General features: G+C 32.5%; 1 protein-coding gene across 1 annotated transcript; it reads right to left on the reverse strand.

Moving 5' to 3' along the window:
• Positions 1-8,859: 8,859 nt before the first annotated feature.
• Positions 8,860-10,536, reverse strand: LOC145111233 (RING-box protein 1a-like). The gene is made up of 5 exons (XM_079047530.1): positions 10,257-10,536; positions 10,138-10,188; positions 9,752-9,811; positions 9,116-9,187; positions 8,860-9,029 (listed from the first exon to the last, which is right to left on the reverse strand). Exons 1-5 carry the CDS (start codon positions 10,411-10,413, stop codon positions 8,992-8,994), a joined length of 378 nt encoding a protein of 125 aa, XP_078903656.1. The 5' UTR covers positions 10,414-10,536; the 3' UTR covers positions 8,860-8,991.
• Positions 10,537-19,559: the final 9,023 nt, after the last annotated feature.

Raw genomic sequence — 19,559 nt, forward strand, 5'->3', positions numbered from 1 at the left:
CCGAGTTAATTTTTGAAAATAGGGATTGAACATGCATTTTGGCAGTTGCACGAGAGACGATTCGTGTAATTTACTCTTTATTATTTCTCCATTTATTGTATCTACATTCATAATAGATTTAATACCATTACTTAAACAATTAGATGGCATTTTCTCAATATAAGATTAAAGCATCTAGCCTCCAAATCCTATGTTACATATATCTATGGATATATCATAGGTGCATTGGTTTGCTTCGAGAGTTAGAACCGCATACTTAAATGCTCACAATTTACGACAGTTGTACAACACTAAATTATGTTAAATTTTGGAAATAGGATTTTATAAAGTTTGAGTGATCTCCACAAGTTGTTACAGTCAATGGATTATTGGGGTCGATGACGCCTATAAATTGTGTCAAGCATCAAGTTGGTTTTTTGTGAAGCTCATCATGTACCTTAGTATGTCGGCTCCTTAGGAAAATATGGTCCTTTTATTTGCATGTTTATACAGTTATTAAGTGTGTGGAAGGACTCGAAAGTATAAGGATACTATTAAGGCCACTATAGCTTACCTTATCACATACTTTATAATTATATATGTGATATTGTATTTTTTATGATATAGAAATAAATGCTTAGTTAAATATTAGATATATAATGTTTTTGTGGCAAAATTTTACATTAAGTACAAGATAGCTAAAGAACTATTTATGTAACTAATTATTTTTCTTGGAATTCCAGATATCCATCCGGATATAACTCCTTGTCTTCATCAATTCATCAATCCATATTCCTCACTGAATTACTTTTGGAGCAGCTGCCAAAAGTCTAGTTTGTCGTTGTAAATCAATTTTCCCATTTTTCTAATTTCCTTTTTGGTTTCTTCAATACATTTTTTTTTCTATGATTTTCTTTACAAGGTGGATACTGTGCCACATTATATCCTTGCACTCTTCAACATCCTTTTTGCTCCATGGTTTAAACATGTCCATACAATAATCTTACATCTAGCCGGGTATCGTCGATGGTATTGTGTACCAAGAGGAACCCAAGGATCATATGGAACCTATGTTTCAGGATATAGGATATATGATTGATCCTTTGTTGTTATAAACCGAAGTTAGGGATCCATGGTTTCACAAGGTCATTTAATCTTATCACACAAAAAAAATATTTACTTTTCCGGCTTAATTGGACAAGGCAACAGACAATCTTTAATAAAAAAATTAAAATAAAGTATATAAAAAATTAAAATCATTTATGTATGAAACTTCAACATTTTTAGAAAACATATATGCATTTCACTAAGAAATCAAAGGTGTGTTCTATGGAGAGTGTGCTCATTGAGGAAGGAGATGTGATAGCTTCTCATACAAATTGCTTTAATTTTAATAAGGTGTGAGACTGTGTATTACACGGATTTATTAAAGTTAAAAGTTTTATATCAATATGTAAACATTAAATATTTTTAATGCCTATTTCATCTTAAAGTTTAACAAAACATATTTTATTATATCTCAATTTTCACAATATTGGTTTATAATATTTCATTATTTTAATTTGAAAAATTAAATATCTTTCTAACTTTTGTTCCTATAAATCATTCTACCCAATTAAATGGTGCTCATAATTTAATGATATTTTAGTATAGTAATGTGACATATGTCATCATTTAAATGGGTAGGAGGATTGATAGGAACAAAAGATAAGAAAATATTTAATTTCTCTTTTAATTTATGTAACAAAAAAATCATAACAAATGTTTTTAGTGGTAGAAAAAACAAACTATTTATTATTATATTCATTTTATAGAGAAATATATATATATATATATATATATATATATATATATATTACTTTAAATAATAAATGTTTCATTAATTATAGTGTTGATTTACACATTTAATACAATAAATATTTTACATATATAATAATAGATGTGTTAATTAGTAGAATTGATTAATTTTTTATTAACAAAAAAATGAAAATACCACATAATGACATGTGGAATTTAAGTAATTCAAAAATCTCACATAATGTCATGTGGTAAAAATCTTGAGGAAATGACAAGTGACAAAAACAATTTCATTTATTAGGGCAGATGTTTATGCTCCTCAAGATAGACACCTTAAGAAAGCGGTTTGGGATTATATTATGTTGGCGATTTTAATATTATCAACATATTTTAGTGTAGTTATTATTAATATTGAGATAGGTTGAGTTCTATTTACTCACCGAGACTGGAGGTGCGGGGTGCACACTCGGAGTGATAAATATGAACTTGGAAATACGGGGTTCCTAGGATAACACCCTTAGGTACAGGGTTCTAAGAGGCAGCGCCCCTTGCGGGGTCCAAGGGGCAGAGCCCCTAGAAGTGGTATCTTATAACTACCTTTCTAACTATCATTTTTGGCGCCAAAATGAATGTAACCACCATTTAACCATGTTTATTCCTTGTATAAGAACATAGAAATTGTTTCTGAAAAGGGTTGGATGATCTATACTCAAAATTATCATCGGATTCTCTCTATCTCTCTAAACACAAAATAACAAGGTACTTTCTGTGTTTCGAATTTAGAAGTGGTCAAATTGTCTCTTTTGGATTATCCCAAATAAGATACCTCAGACAAAAGGATCGAAATCACAGATTTTGGAAAGTGACTGCAATCATAATCCTAAAAATGATCCAAGTATATATCGATATACTTAGACCCAAAATCTAACATATTACTACTTTTATGAGACATAAGAATGGTGAGTTCATTGTTTTTGGCGGCTTCAATGTAGTTTGGGAGGTTAATGAAAGAAATGCAACAATTTTTTGTCAAAATGAAGTAGGCGGCTTTAATAACTTTATTACTGAAACATATCTTTTGGAATTGGGTGGTAGAAGGTTCACGACGGTCGACAAACAATTCTTAAATATGGCAAAACTTGATCGATTTCTTGTTTCTAGTGGTGTTATGAACTTGTTTCCTAACAATGGGGAGGGGGGTGTTCTTCCCGAATTTGGTCTGATCACAACCTTATTATGCTAAAAAATAAGTACAATGATTATAGCCCTACCACTTTTAAATTGTTTCACTCGTGGTTCTTGCTTGGGGGTTTAAAGCCACGATTTTGAATGCTTGGATAAATGATGATTCAGAGGTGAATTCTAATAAGTTCATTGTCTTTGAAATAAGATGGAGAATGTTAAAGAGAGATTAAAGGAGTGTCATAAAATTGAGGTGAATTCTAGTAAGTTCATTATCTTTCATTTGATGTTGGCTTGGATTGATATCTGCACATCAAGTGAAAGATAAGGTTTTTGAGTTTTTTTAGAGATAAATGCTAAGTGTTTTATGTAGCTAATATTTATCAGCCTAGCTCCGACTAGAATAGCTTGCCACAACCCAAAGAACGGTTTGGGCTCTCGGTTTTCTCATGATGAAGTAAGTGTTTCTGTTTGTTCTTATAGTAGTGATCATGCCTCAGGACCGGTTGGTTTTTCTTTCCGATCTATTAGGAAGTTTTAGGAGATTATAAGATAATATATTTTTAATTTTGTTTATGAATGTTTTGATTCAGGATTGATTCCTAATGGCTACAATTCTTCTTTTATTACTTTAATCTTAAAGGTTAGCAGCCCCAAGTTTATCAAAGAGTATAGGCATATTAGTCTAATTGGGGTTCAATATAAAATTATTGTGAAACTTTTAGCTAATAGGTTGGATCTCGTGATTGACAATATAGTTAGCCCGGTTCAGTTTGCTTTCATCACAGGGAGACAAATTTTAGATGGCCCTTTGATGGTTAATGAATGCATTGATTGGAGCAGATGATGACAAAAAATGAAATGTTTTTAAAGTGGACTGGATAAGGCCTACGATTTAGTGAGTTGGAAGTATCTTTTTCAAATTATGGGATATATGAGTTTTGATCAGAAATAGATAGGGTGGATTAGAGCCTGTTTGGTTTCGTCATGTGCTTCCATTTTCGTGATAAGAAATCCTACTCAGGAGTCCCCTTTGCAGCGAGGTCTTCATCAAGGTGTCCCTTTATATCCCTTTTTGTTTATTGTGGTCATGAAGGCTTTAAATGTAGCGATTGATCATGTTGTGAGTCAGGGTTTATTTCGAGGTGTGGTCGTGGGTGAGGAGGGATGTACTTTGTCTCATCTATTTTATACAGATGATGACTTGTTATTGGGAGAGAAGGAGGACCGAAATATTGAAAATATGATCACAATTATGAATTTTTTTTATTTGGTTGAAAGATTAAAAGTTAACCTTTAGAAACCCGATTTGTATGGATTGGGAATTGATTTGCAACATATGTAAGACATGGTTATTGTTACGGGATGTTCTGTTGCTACTATACCTTTTACTTATCTTGGTTTACATGTGGTCTCGAATATGGTTCATGATGAAAACTAGAATACAATCCTCCAGATGTTTAAGAAGTGATTGGTGAATTAGAAAGTAAAATTACTTTATATAGGGGGGATTGACTTTGATCATGTTGGTTCTTGGTAGTATGGGTATTTACTATATGTCCATGTTCAAGATGCTAGAGGCCGTGGTAAATTACTTGGAGTCTTTAAGAGCCAAGTTCTTTTGGGGAAGTAATGATTTAGATAAAAATATTCCTTGGGTAAAGTGGGATAATATTTTAAACTCCAGAGACAAGGATGGATTGGGAATTGGTAGTTTAAGGGATTTTAATGTAGCCTTACTGCTTAAATGGAGTTGGAGGTTCCATAATGACTGTAATTCCTTGTGAGTGTAGTAAGAAGCATTTATGAAGTGCATGGAGGTCTCGACCCTCACATGTACAATTTGAAGGGAGGTTGTGTTTGGATTCTATGGTGAAGCTTTTTGACAAAATGCACGCAAAAAAATAATTCCTCATTTGTTTTTTACGAAAGAGAATTGGGAATGTAGATACCACTTATTTTTTGGAAGATACTTGGTTAGGTGATGATACTCTTATGCATAGATTTCCTAGGCTTTATGTGATGGAAACTAATAAAGTGCGTTTCATTTGTGGTAGATGGTGTGATGGGTTGTGGAGTTGGAGTTGGAATAGACCTATTAGAGATAGTGGGATTACGACTTCCCAATTTTTGACCTTGAGGGACATTCTTTCTCAAGTGCATTTTTGAAATTATGCAGATAGGTGAGAGTGGGAGATAGGATCAGATGGGGCTTTTGTTATTAACACTACTAGACAACATATTAATGGTATCTTGCTTCAAGATAGAGTTAGTGCTACAAGATGGTGTAAGATAGTCCCTGTCAAGTTAAATGTTCTTATTTGGCACGTTGTGCTTGATACACTCCATACTAGAGTTAACTTGATGGATCAAAATGTTGATGTTCTTTCAGCGCAATGCCCATGCCCTTCTTGTTCTTTAAAGGTGAAGATATTGTAGTCAGTTGTTTGTTCATTGCGAGGTGTCAACCAAATTTGGCGGAAAGTTGTTAAGTGGTTCGATTTTCCTTTTCGTCTTTTTCAAAATATCGCGGAGTTGTTGTCTTAGACAGATTCTACCTTGAATTTGGCAAAGAGGCGAGCTCTATTAGTCATTGTGGTGGCCACAATCTGGATGCTTTGGAAGTACAAGTGTAGTATCATTTTTCAAATAGCTACCATTAGGAAAAGTTTTGTTTTTAAAATTATTGTTATGAATTCATATGAGTGATTTTCTAATGGATATAGCGAATATAGCATAACTTGGACATTGTGGTTACCCTAGTGATCCATAACTCTTTGTTTTTGCTATTTGTTTCTAGCTTCTTGCTAGTTTGATGTTTTATAAAATTCAACCGTCCAAAAAAATCACAAAGAAAATGAATTTTGTAATAGTCATTAAAACTTAAGATATTTTGCTACAAAATGGAATTTCCAATAGACCAATACACCTTCTATCTATATCCACTTTTTATGTCGATAGAGTTGTTTATGGTCATTTTGTTATTCTAGACAAAACTATTATAATTATGTTAAATAGAACCTTCCATTTTGTTTTTGCTTTTCGTCTTAACCCTATTCTTTTTCTTGTTAAAAAACACCCATTATAACTAATTAGACCATAAACAAACTCAATTTCAATATTAATAATAAGGGAAATCTCCATAAAAGTCCCAATATTTACTGAAAAGTTACACTTTAGTTCCAAGATTTTTTTTTTTTGAACGAAAAAATCCTGAAAACCGGCAAAAATTTACAGTTTGACCATTTTTGACCGGTTGAAACCAGTACCTAATTAATTTGGGACTATTTCGTAAACCAACCCAAAATATTGGGACTTTTCTGTAACCCAAAAATATTAAGACTTTTCTGTAAGCAAAAATATTAGGACTTTTCTGCAAACAAAACCCTTATTATTATTATTATTATTATTATTATTATTATTATTATTATTATTATTATTAAGAATACTATTTTTTGAACTTGTATTATTAATATTGTTAATAAAACATATAAATGCATTTAAATGAAAAATTAATGACATTGTTTAAAGGTGGAGGTGGAAGAGATGGTGATGCTTTTAGCATTGAAATCATATGAATTTATGCTTGTATATTTTTACTTTTTATATGGCCATTTCACATTTGTTATTATTGTTTTCAATTCAGAATATTAATACTTAACAATTTAAAAGAAATAGCATTTTTGTAAAATTGTTTGTAAATAGTTTAAGGTAGAAGGAGTTCTCAGTTTGTATATAAAATTGTTTAAGGTAGAATGATTACTTTCCAAATCCAACAGATCCACTACAAACATCTACATAGATAGGTAGCCCATATCAAAATTCAAAAGTATTAATTACAATATCTTGTTTAATAAAAAGTATAGGACATGTTTTTTGGATTAATACTTTTGAATTATTCCTATTACATTTTATTAAACAAGATATTGTCATTAATACTTTTGAATTTTGATATGGGCTACCTATCTATGTAAATGTTTGTAGTGGATCTGTTGGATTTGGAAAGTAATCATTCTACCTTAAACAATTTTATATACAAACTGAGAAATCCTTATACCTTAAACTATTTACAAACAATTTTACAAATATGCAATTTCTTTTAAATTGTTAAGTATTAATATTCTGAATTGAAAACAATAATAACAAATGTGAAATGACCATATACAAAGCAAAAATTCATGATTTCAATGCTAAAAGCATCACCATCTCCTCCACCTCCACCCTTAAACAATGTCATTATTTTTTCATTTAAATGCATTTATATGTTTGATTAACAATATTAATAATACAAGTTCAACAAATAGTATTCTTATTTATATTTTTAATAATAATAATAATAATAATAATAATAATAATAATAATAATAATAAGGGTTTTGTTTACAGAAAAGTCATAATATTTTTGTTTACAGAAAAGTCATAGTATTTTTGGGTTACAGAAAAGTCATAGTATTTTTGGGTTACAGAAAAGTCCCAATATTTTGGGTTAGTTTACGAAATAGTCTCAAATTAATTTGGTACCGGTTTCAACCGGTCAAAAAAGGTCAAACTGCAAAATTTTGCCGGTTTTCAGGATTTTTTTGTTCAAAAAAAAAATCTTAGGACTAAAGTGTAACTTTTCCGTAAATATTGGGACTTTTCTGGAGATTTCCCTTAATAATAATACAAGATCTGATTCAAAATTATCTTCGAAACCCCGACATATTTAAAAGAAACGCAATCAAGAGCAACATATAGACTCCATGTTAAAGGCCTTCCACAGTTATTCCCTCAAAAATGTTTTCTAATACACAAGTCCACAACAAAAACAACTAAAATGAAGACTTTATAAGTCAACATAGAAAAAGTTTATTCTTTAAGAGGCAAAAGGCCTTTATGGTGACCTACTTTTGCCCATAATTTGTATCAAGATCTCAAGTGTTTACATAATCGAGGACTCCCCTTCTTTCACTCGAGTTCGACACTTTAAACTTCCTTTTAATAATGGTCAATCACCTAAAATTGATTCCATAGTGTACCCATGTCACCTTTTTTTTCCACCGATTATCATATCCATTAATTGCATCCATAATATTTTGATCATGCATATAAATAATTTACACACTCAAACAAATTCCCTTTAAAAAGAAACTAGACACGCATTATTTAGGTGGTAGGGGATATATATGATTTAATAGTAAGTGTTATACAGCTTCAAATTTCAATACCCCACCATTAACCTTCTAAAAATAATAGGAGAAATACAAACAATGGTGCACCAAAAAAGCACTAGTAACTTTGGTACATATATATCCAAATTCCAAATGTATGATTGACAAATGACAATGCATGATTTCAGCAAGCAAACAAGTACATGATTTGTGAAGCAATTTCCACTAAAATATTAGTAGTATAACCTACAAAATCGTTTTTGCAATTACTAAGATTTGGTTGTAACTTGTAACATATTATAATTAGACGGAATATAACATAAAGAGAACCAAACACATGGTGAGTTGGATATATATATCTTAAATTCTACCTTTTTAGGATGTAAAAACATCAAAATCATAAAGTGCACATGCGATGTTGGTTATAGAGTTAAAGATTTATAAAAGTTTTCCGTACGCAATTAATGAAAAACGTACACATCAATTAAGACGTTATTCTACTTTCTGTTGTACTTTACATACATTGGTGTTAATATTTCAAATTTACAATTTAATTTACTAATTGTAATCATCGGAAAAAACAAAAACAAAGAACAAAGAGCATCTAACAACAGTATAATTTTGTGTGGGGTTGTGTGGTGTAGATCTCGGGAACAGCAACATACAGAATTTAGTGATTTAAAATTATAGATAATTTAAAATAAAAAAAAGAAGCTGGATCTAATTCCAGCTATGCAATTTGAGCAAGCATGTGGTAGAAGTTATTTAAAATAAGTCTCAATAACAAGAAGATTCCTAATATTACATGATATGTGAATATAAAGTATTTCAGTAATAATAAAGTTGTTTGTTAAATGATTGAATGAAAATGAAGTAGAAAGCTTCTAGTGACCATACTTCTGGAATTCCCATTCACTGTTATCTGCATAAACAAAAAAAAAATGAAAATATAAAAAATAATGTCATGAATGAAGATTGGAGAGGAAGTAATTATGGGAGATGGGGTACCTAATGGGCAGACTTGACGAGTTTTGAGCCATCTGCTAATACAGTGAAAGTGGAAGGCATGATTGCAGACACCTAAAGATGTGGAAACAAAAGGTTTTGATTTGATTTAATAAAACACAAGATAAGATAATAAACATGATTAGCAAAATAAAAGAAGGAAGCAATACATAAGCGATTAAAATTAAAAGCCGACATTATGAAGAGGTAGGGTTTGTACCCATTGATAACAATTTTCAAACATGAGCCCACTTTTTAAAATGTTTTTTTTCCAAATTTTATTGAAACATATCGAACATTACAATTACAGAAACCAAATAAATGGTAGTCTAGGTTCACCTATGTTAGGAGGAGGAGAAGCCAAGTCAAATACTAGTATTTAGTAGTCAATATAATAAAAGGTTGTGGTAGGGGTATTTATGTCTTTCTCTTTGTTAATTCGTAGGTAGCACTTAGCAGGATAAATACGTAGACAGAGAGAGTTTGAGGCATCGAATTCTTGGAATTCTTTGTTTTTTTCTAATACAATTGATCAATCGAAACTTGCTAACTTAAATTTTACAGTCTATGAATAACATATACTTTCTTATGTTATCAAAAGAATGGAATTGGAATTTGAAAGAGAGTTACATTACATACCCCAAGCAACTGTGCATTCCTCACTGGTAGCACTGGCTTGGTTAGCTTGACATTCAATGCCTGTAAATCAACACACCAGTGAGAGTTTGGTAAGATAAATGTATAAAATTGCGTAACTGATGATTGAAGTATATGGACGGAGTTTTGAATAGATTTATAAAGTTGTGATTTTCATGATGAATATGATAAACTAGTGAGAAGGTTACATGAACGGGTCTCACTAATTTCACCCATAAGAACTAAAATGCCCTGAATCAGATGAACTTAACTGAACCCTAAACAATGTTCGCTACCATTAGCATCTTTTTCCCTAGGTTTAAACGCGAATTTTAATTACCGAAGATATAATTGAATTAATGAAATTAATAGGGGGAAACAGAACTTACAGAGATCCATGATATGATTCCTACATATCGCGCAATTATCCACGACGATATCTGCATCAAACAACAAATTAGGAAATAAAAGATGATGAAAACAAAGAACGGGGGATGTATTAGCATACCCCAAGCCCATAGAGAAACAGCGTTCCACTTTTTGATCTCAAATCGCTTAGCTTTCTTGGTTGACGAAGAAGTGGAGGCGGTGGAAGAAGAAGGTCCGGCTCCGCCTGAACCCTCGCCAGCCGGAACCATGGTGACATCGGTGTCTAGAGAAGCCATGAGCTATTCAGGCGAGTACCAAACGGAAGTATTTTGGGGCGAAGAATTTCTTGCTTCAAGCTTACAACAACCGATCAGTCGTGAGAAGACGATTTTGACGATTGATTGTGTTTAGGTCATGTCGACATGATGATGCGACTGATTATGCATAAGCACCTATCTTTTTTTTTCTTTTCTTTTCTTTTTTTTTTTGACACGGATAAAACTTGGAAAAAATTTACATAAAAAATAGCAAATTACAAAAATAGTCCTTATGGTTTAGTCGATTGCACCTTTTTTTTACAAGGATAAAACTTTACGTAAAAAATAGTAAATTACAAAAATAGTCCTTATGGTAACCTATCTTTTTTTTTTCTTTTTTTTTTTACATGGATAAACTTGGAAAAAGTTTACATAAAATGTAGTAAATTATAAAAATAGTCCTTATGGTTTAGTCCATTGCACCTCTCTCTCTCTCTCTCTCTCTCTCTCTCTCTCTCTCTCTCTCTCTCTCTCTCTCTCTCTCTCTCTCTCTCTCTCTCTCTCTCCAAGGATAAAACTTGGCAAAATTTACATAAAAAAATAGTAAATTACAAAAATAGTCCTTATGATTTAGTCCATTGCACCTATCTCTCTTTCTCTCTCTCTTTTTTTTTTACAAGGATAAAACTTGGAAAAAGTTTACATAAAAAATAGTAAATTACAAAGATAGTCCTTATGGTTTCGTCCATTGCACCTATCTTTTTTTTACAAGGATAAAACTTGGAAAAAGTTTACATAAAAATAGTAAATTACAAAAATAGTCCTTATGGTTTAGTTCATTTTTTTTAAAAAAAATTTGCCAAATTGCTTCCTTGTGGTTTTTGAAAATTACATGGACGGTCTTGGTAATTGTAAAAGACTATTCTATCCTTTGTAATTTCCCACTTTTTCTTTTACCCATTAATAATTTTTAATAATATAGGGTAAATTACACAGATGGTCCGTGTGGTTTAGGGTAATTTGCGTGCTTAGTCATTAACAACTTTATTTTTTTAACTCAGACCGTCTCTACTTTATATTTTTGTTGCACGCTTGGTCTTTATTAGATGTAAAAAGACTACTCTGCCCACATCTTATATAATTCTATATTAATGATTTATTTATTTTTTATTGATATATAAATTAAATATAAAAAAGGTTAAAAAGAATCCTAAACCTAATCTAATCCCACTTCCAAATTCTCTCGTTCACGTTTTCTCCCACCTCCCGTCTTCTTCATTCATCGCCTCTAACCCCTTCTAACCATTGTCGACCATCAGCAACTATTTCCCCCTACCACCAGCTTTCGATGATGGTTGTATTTCCATCACGTTCTTCCTTCAAAGCACACCGACTGAACAACAAAAATCTCAGAGCATACTGACGAAGTTCACCAAAGAAGGAGGAAATAAAGCAGACACTCGAACCAGACGATACGATAAAAACTTGAGCCATTAGCCTCTTTCCCCATCTCAGACTGGGAAACTTGTTATCGAATTAGACACGACAAATATAATAGATCTAGGTTGCAACAGGACTGTGGTTCATCTTCGCCCTTTACCCTTGTCGGTGCCCAAACCAACCCTACAACACCGGTTCGATATGATTTCAGGTTCAATTTTCTGTTTAAGGTTTGATTGAGTTTCAGTATTGAATTAAGTTTCATATTCAATTTTCATTTTCATTTCATGTTTGATTTCGGTGTGACATCCCCATTTTCACGGCCAGAAAAGACCGATTTTTGTTTATGCTTTATAAAAATCAGAGTACCTCTTTTAATAAAAATGTTGCGGAATTTGTTCCGAGAAGAACATGATAAATACGTTATCAAAGCATTTCCGAAGAAATGTATTTTTATTCATTTTAAAAACCTTGGGATGTCATTGTCAATACAGAAACATAAGCATAAACAGAACTTACATTCATTTACACTAGTGATCTACATCTCTTTTAAATCTCTCAGTGTAAAGTAGCTTCATATCGACACCTGTGATACAAATAAGCTTGAGTGGGTCAGTTTGGGAAACCTGGTGAGTACATAGGGTTTTCAACCCACAATAATATAATTATTATGTTTAAACATCAAACAATCAACCCAATTACTCATCCCCATTATCTTCTTTACTCTTAAGGATCTACCCTAAGAATAAGCTATTCCTCGTTCATTCATTCCTAAGGATTATCCTAAGGAATAGGCACGAAATCCATCGTTGCTAATGACACATCTGTCAAGCACAACTGCTAATATTATCACTTAGGCGCATCTGCCAGAATTGTGACATTCTTTATGGGGCGCTTCTGCCGGTATTGTCCTTTAAACGCTACTATCACGGTTATAATGTCCTCTATTAGGCGCAGCTGCCGATACTATCCTTAGAGCGCAGCTGCTAGGATGTTTAGAGTACCTCGTAGATCCAACAACATCTACAGGTTATGGCGCATCTGCCAATGCTCATCTATAGGGTACTAGGTCCATTGCTGCTAATGTCCACCTATAGGGCACTATATCCACACTACCAATGTTCCTCTATATCAGCTTTCGTCCCTCATCATTCATCTATCCATGTTATACCCAACATATTTGTAGATATAAAATACATATACAGTTTAAATCATTTAAAACATGTATAAAAATCTTTCACACAGCATAGACAACAAGTATTCAGACAATATGCACACATAGCACGGAATTTAAATAAAATACTTCATATCTATGTGTAAGATGAAAGTAACTATGCACTCACCTTATTAGGTGGTGACTTGGCACTTGAACAGCACTTCGTTATCTCAAAACAATTTTCCTCGACCAAAACCCAGTATAAATACCACTAGGGTTTAGTTTTAACGTTAACCGCGACTAATTAATAGTCTAGCTATTATTATTATTATTAAAGTGTTAAATAACACTCAATATAACTCATAATAATAGCCCAAATAATTATTTTAAGGACCCAATAACATTACTATAATTATTTAAAAGTTATATTAAAAATTGCGTAGGCGTTGCTCACTTACAGCGAATTTTAAAGAAAACCGGGCTTTGCTCGGAGCAGCGTTTCCGAACCGAAAGACCCTTTTTCTCGGGACTCCGGGAGCCTCGGGGCTTCCTTTAGGTGCTAAGGGTTTTTCCTAGGGTTTAGGGAGGGGGTTATAGGGGTAGTGAGAGAAAGTAGAGAGAGAAAGGAATGAAGAAATGAGTGAGAAATCCGGAACATTTCGCCCCCCTTTTATAGCCTGTGAGGCCTCGGATTACGCTGGGCGTAACTTCGGATGAGGCTGCCAGCGAGCCTCCAGCTGTCTCGTACTCGGAACGGATAAGAGCCGGAGTACGCGGGGCCTACCCAACCTCGAACGCGGGGCGTAATGGCGAGGCGACGTGTCCGAATCCAAAGACCAGACCGTGATCAGCAAGCGACGGCCCTGATTGAGCCACATCATCACCCCCCTCGCAGTTTCGTATTTTTCTTTCCCAACTTCTAAAAATCATAACTTTCGCATACGAGCTCCGTTTTCGACGTTCTTTATATCCACGCGTAGGCGGGAACGTACTCTACAACTTTCGTTTAGACTTCGTTGGCTAATTTTGACTTTATTTTAAATTTATATTTTTAACAGGCCGGGACAGGATTGGTCCGTTAAAAATTCATAACTTCTTCATTCGACGTCCGTTTTCGTCTGTCTTTTTATCGATACGCTACTATTGACGAGATCTTCGATCCTCGTTTAGGTTGTGTCGGCTAAAAACCGCTCGATCTAATATTCGAACTTCGGGCTGTACACTGCTAAGCCGAAACTTCGAAAAATCATAACTTCCTCATACGAAGTCAGATTTGGGCGTTCTTTTTATGGACGCCCTCGGTTTAACGTTTTCTACGACTTTCGTTTAGATCGCTAAGACTAAAAGTCACTCTGTCGTAAATTCACTATTTACGCTTCTCGGTGTCGTGCCGGTTCCGTCGCGAAACTTCGACGTGCCATAACTTCTTCGTTATAACTCGGATTTCAGCGTTCTTTATATGTACGGAACCCTTGAGACATATTCTACAACTTGGTTAAGATTATTTATCCTAAATAATCTTTAGTCGAAAAGTCGTTTTCGACCCCTATTATCTCTAGATTGACTAGCCCGGACCTACGGGCGTTACATTCGGTTTTAGGTTTGAATTCATATTTGATTTTGAGTTTTGAGTTTGATTTCAGTTTCAGTTCTATTTCAAGCTTCAAATTGCCATCGATTTTGATTTCAGTTTGCATGTTCTTTTGGTTTCAGGTTTGCTTCCAGGATCAATTTAAGGTTCAAGTTCCAATTTTGGTGTTTATTGGAATCTGATTTGTAGCCGGAGAAGACCAGAATCTCCATAGATTTCATAAGGAACCACTTATTTGACTTCTGATAACGTGACTCATAACCACTAACGACCTGTTTGAGATCTCTTCCCGGTTGATTTTTGTTTTTTTTTAATTCATGGAATGCGATTGGGTTTGGTGGAGGTTTGCTGGAGAATACATTATTTTGATTTTCGCTTAGTATTGTTGGTGGTTCGCCGGAGAAGACGAGGTTATGGGTGGTTCGCCGAAGAAGACGAAGTTGTTGGTGGTTTATGTAGAAGAAGAAGGAGAGGGGTGGGCTGGGTGGAGTGGTAATGGGGTTGTAGGACCCATCATATTTTAATATTTAATTAATATCATTTTCGCATTTAATTATTATTTTTCTTAATTAACTGATCATTTAAAAAATCTAAAAGAAATCAATAAGGGTAAATAAGTCTTTTTAGAATGGACAGGGACCAAACATGCAACAAAAATATAAGATAGAGACGGTCCAAGTTAAAAAAAAGACAAAATTACAAAAATGGTCCCTGTGGTATGCATTTTTTTGGGTTTTAGTCCAAACCCCGACTTTTTTGGTTTTGTGGTCCTTTTGGCCATGTTTATATGTAGATTTGGTCTCTCGTAAAATTGAAATAACTGTAATGCCCTTCTGATATATTTTTTTTATGTTTTTTTTATTTAATTTAAATCAAAAAGAAAATAAATAATTAATTTGGGCTCTCTCTCTCTCTCACAGATTTTTGGGTTTATTTTGTGCAAATTGCAACAAAAAAAAATTACAGTCTCTTCCCTTTTGTAATCTAAGACTATGTGCATTTTTCATCTGTGTTATTAATCTCATTTGTAATCTAAGACTATGTGCATTTTTCCTTTGTGTTAATCGAGCCACCACCCGAAACCCCCAGCAAAATCGAGAGATTCACCCTGCAATGGTTGCCCCAACCTTTGATCTGAATCATAAAAAAATATTAACAACCTTTTTATTCATGAGTCTATGTGTGTTCTCACTCACATCCGATTCACATAGCAAGGGTAAAAGAAAGGATTCCATAACAAGGGTAAGCTCATTTTTGTATGTCCCTGTTAAGATAAAATCGATAGTTGCAGGAAAGATTTGAAGAATAATGGTTGTTGGCATGTTGTTTAAGAGTGTATTTGTATCTCTCCCTCTTGATCTGAGTTGCAAGTGTGGGTAAAGAGAATTTTGACGAACATATGCGCCCCGTTGCTGATGTGTTGTTTATGTCTCCTCCATTTCAGTAATCAGCGATTTTTATAAGTTGAATCAAATTGATTCAGCCAACAAAGGGCTAGATCGGACGAGAAATCAAGGGTTATGCTCATATCTGCTTAATTTTTCCATATCTCCATTCTTCTATGGATTCGGGAAAAAAGAAGGAGAATGGAAACGAAAATGGTGGTTGTTCGTGGGTTTGAGTTGCAAGGAGGAAGAACAAGGGGTTTGGGTTAATGACTCAGCGACTAAACATCCCAAGTGATACTGATCCTCATCCTCCGACAATTAATTAGTGGTTGCTCGAATCAACGTTGAAATCCTAAAAATGGGGTTTACAGTTCCTTAATTTATGATGTCGACTTGCTTCCTCCCGCGTCTTATCGTAGCCAAATGAACGAGTCAAAACACATGTATTTGAGATCAAATAGTTTGAAGGAAGGATTGAGTCAAGTACCGAGTTAAAAAGTATGGATTTATCTGATCGATTCGATTTGAGTGTTCATCATTCTTGGTTTAAAGAACATAATTAATGTTTTGGGGCTACAATCAAGTGGTTTTGGAGAGAGAGAGAGAGAGAGAGAGAGAGAGAGAGAATGTGGGCCCTTATTTTTATTTATATATATATATATATATATATATATATATATATATATATATATATATATATATATATATATATATACTTATAGGAAAAAAATGAAAAATAAATATAATAAGAGAAATTTAGTCTTTTCAGTTTACTGAAGGACCAAAATCACAAGCAAACTACCTTAAAATGACCATCAATCCAAAAAAGTCGTGGTTTGGACTAAAACCCCCAAAAATTGAATACCACAGAGACCATTTTTGCAATTTTGTCTAAAAAAATTATTAGGGACCAAACATACAAATTACCCTAAACCACAGGGACCATCCGTGTAATTTACCCAATAATATAAAACATAATTAAGGGTCTACCTCCCCTAACCACCACCCTACTCTGTCTTAGCTTGATCTTTTTTCTTCTCACATGAACAAAAAAAATAAATAAATAAATAAACACATACAAACAAAGACACAAAGGCATATGTTGAAATCAATCCAATGTGGTTTCATCTTCTTCTTAACATAACAAATTCCATATTAGTTCTACACTATTGTGAAAAACATATTCCAATGATGTTTCCTTCACTTGCAGGTTTTCAATGTGTTTGTGTAAAAGAGATAAAGAGGATTGAGTGTTTGTGGGTTAATAAAGTCACATTTCTGACAAAATTACAAAAATGGTCCCTGTGGTTTGCCAAAAGTCACAAAGTCAGTCCCTGCTAATTTTTTTGATGTAAATGGTCCTTGTGGTTTGCAAAACTTGCAAAGATGGCCCTTTTTACTAACGCCGTTAGTATTCAGCCGTTATGGACTTAATCTGTAAGGGTATTTTCGTCTTTTCAAGTATAAAGGGACTGAATTCGTGACATTTGATAAACCATAGGGACCATTTTTGTAATTTGTCTTAAAATAATATAAATGATAGAAAATGAAGGGTACTAGATTCGAAATTTGGACCTCCTACCTTTCTCCCTTAATCAACCAAAGCCTTAACCAACTAGGCTAGAGCCACACTTGATTTATATTTTCGAAAACTAACTAATATTATCTACAAATCGTAAATAAATTAATAATAAAATATTAAAAAAACATATTTTTACAAAAAAAAATTAATAAAACAAAATATATTTTTAGCGTATTGAAAAAAAAATACAAACAATTATTTGTTTTTTTACGTATTTAAAAAAATAAGTTTCCGTATACTTTTAAATACATAAAAAAAACGTAATAACATATTATACAAAAACGTAATCCTAAAAAACATAAAAAAAGTTTTTTGTATATATTTATTTTATGTGAAGTATGTTTTTTATATTTTTTTATGTATTTATTTTATGTATTTATTTTACGTAAATATGTTTTTTATGTAATTAAAAAAATACGTTTTTATATAATATGTTATTACGTTGTACTGGAATACAAAAACTTATTTGACCGATTTTGTATTTCAGTACAACGTAATAACATATTATATAAAAACGTATTTTTTTAATTACATAAAAAAACATATTTACATAAAATAAATACATAAAAAAAATATAAAAAACATACTTCACATAAAATAAATATATACAAATTTTTTTTTTATGTTTTTTAGGATTACGTTTTTGTATAATATGTTATTACGTTTTTTTTATGTATTTAAAAGTATACAGAAACTTATTTTTTAAATACGTAAAACAAATACGTAAAAAAACAAATAATTGTTCGTATTTTTTTTTACAATACGCTAAAAATATATTTTTTTATTAATATTTTTTTTGTAAAAATATGTTTTTTTTAATATTTTATTATTAATTTATTTACAATTTATAGATAATATTAGTTAGTTTTCGAAAATATAAATGAAGTGTGGCTCTAGCCTAATTGGTTAAGGCTTTGGTTGATTAAGGGAGAAAGGTAGGAGGTCCAAAGTTCGAATCTAGTACCCTTCATTTTCTATCATTTATATTATTTTAAGACAAATTACAAAAATGGTCCCTATGGTTTATCAAATGTCACGAATTTAGTCCCTTTATACTTGAAAATACGAAAATACCCTCATAGATTCAGTCCCTAACGGCGTTAGTAAAAAGGGTCATCTTTGCAAGTTTTGCAAACCACAAGGACCATTACATCAAAAAAAAATTAGCAGGGACTGACTTTGTGACTTTTGGCAAACCACAGGGACCATTTTTGTAATTTTGTCCACATGTTAGGTGGCGCTCATAACCCACAAAGTAGAAAATAAATAAGGTGATATCAACGCTCATGCAAAAAAAGGAATAAAAGCATGACATTTTTGTTACCTTCTTCTTCATTTCCATTAGGCTATATAGACTTATGAATTTAACTTCCAAATATTTTATGTGACTACTACTCGTTACGGGTTATAATTAAGAAAAAAATTAAACACTAAAATTTATTAGAAGCTTTATAATAAAAAAAAAATAGAGTTGTGAAGTGAAACAACGGAAGAAGAATGGTTTATTCGTTCTATGTGTGGACTGTTATAGTTGCATCCATTTTGGAAATCATAATTCCTCTCTCTGACATCCGATGACTCACTCCCATGCTTTGCCCAATGAAGCCTCAAATCAATCGGATTTGCAAAACTATAACCTTAGAAGCAAACTTTCCCAATACTTTCTTGAATGCACCATTACTCGTCTTTCTCCCACCATTTTTTTTCTCCATATCTTTTAGTGATCATTGGCAATTGATACATTAAAATGGTGAAGGTGCAACAAGCTAATTGTCACCCACATGAACCTCATCAATAACAATGCAAAGTCTTCTTTGGTAAGATTGGAAAAGGGTAAAAAAAAATTATCTGGACCAATGACCACAAGTGTAATTTCTCCAAACCACATGGATGATCCCTATCAACTTTTCAAAGGTGAACAAAACATGTGAGAAAAAACAAATGGTATTTTACTCCATACAAAAAAGGTGAGGCTTGAATGTACTTTTGATAAGGAAAATGGGATAAATTATAGTGTTAATTTTAGAA

This window comes from Lactuca virosa, chromosome 5 (assembly GCF_052849685.1).
Source record: "Lactuca virosa cultivar CGN04683 chromosome 5, Lactuca_virosa_CGN04683_v6, whole genome shotgun sequence".
Classification (NCBI taxonomy): Eukaryota; Viridiplantae; Streptophyta; class Magnoliopsida; order Asterales; family Asteraceae; genus Lactuca; species Lactuca virosa.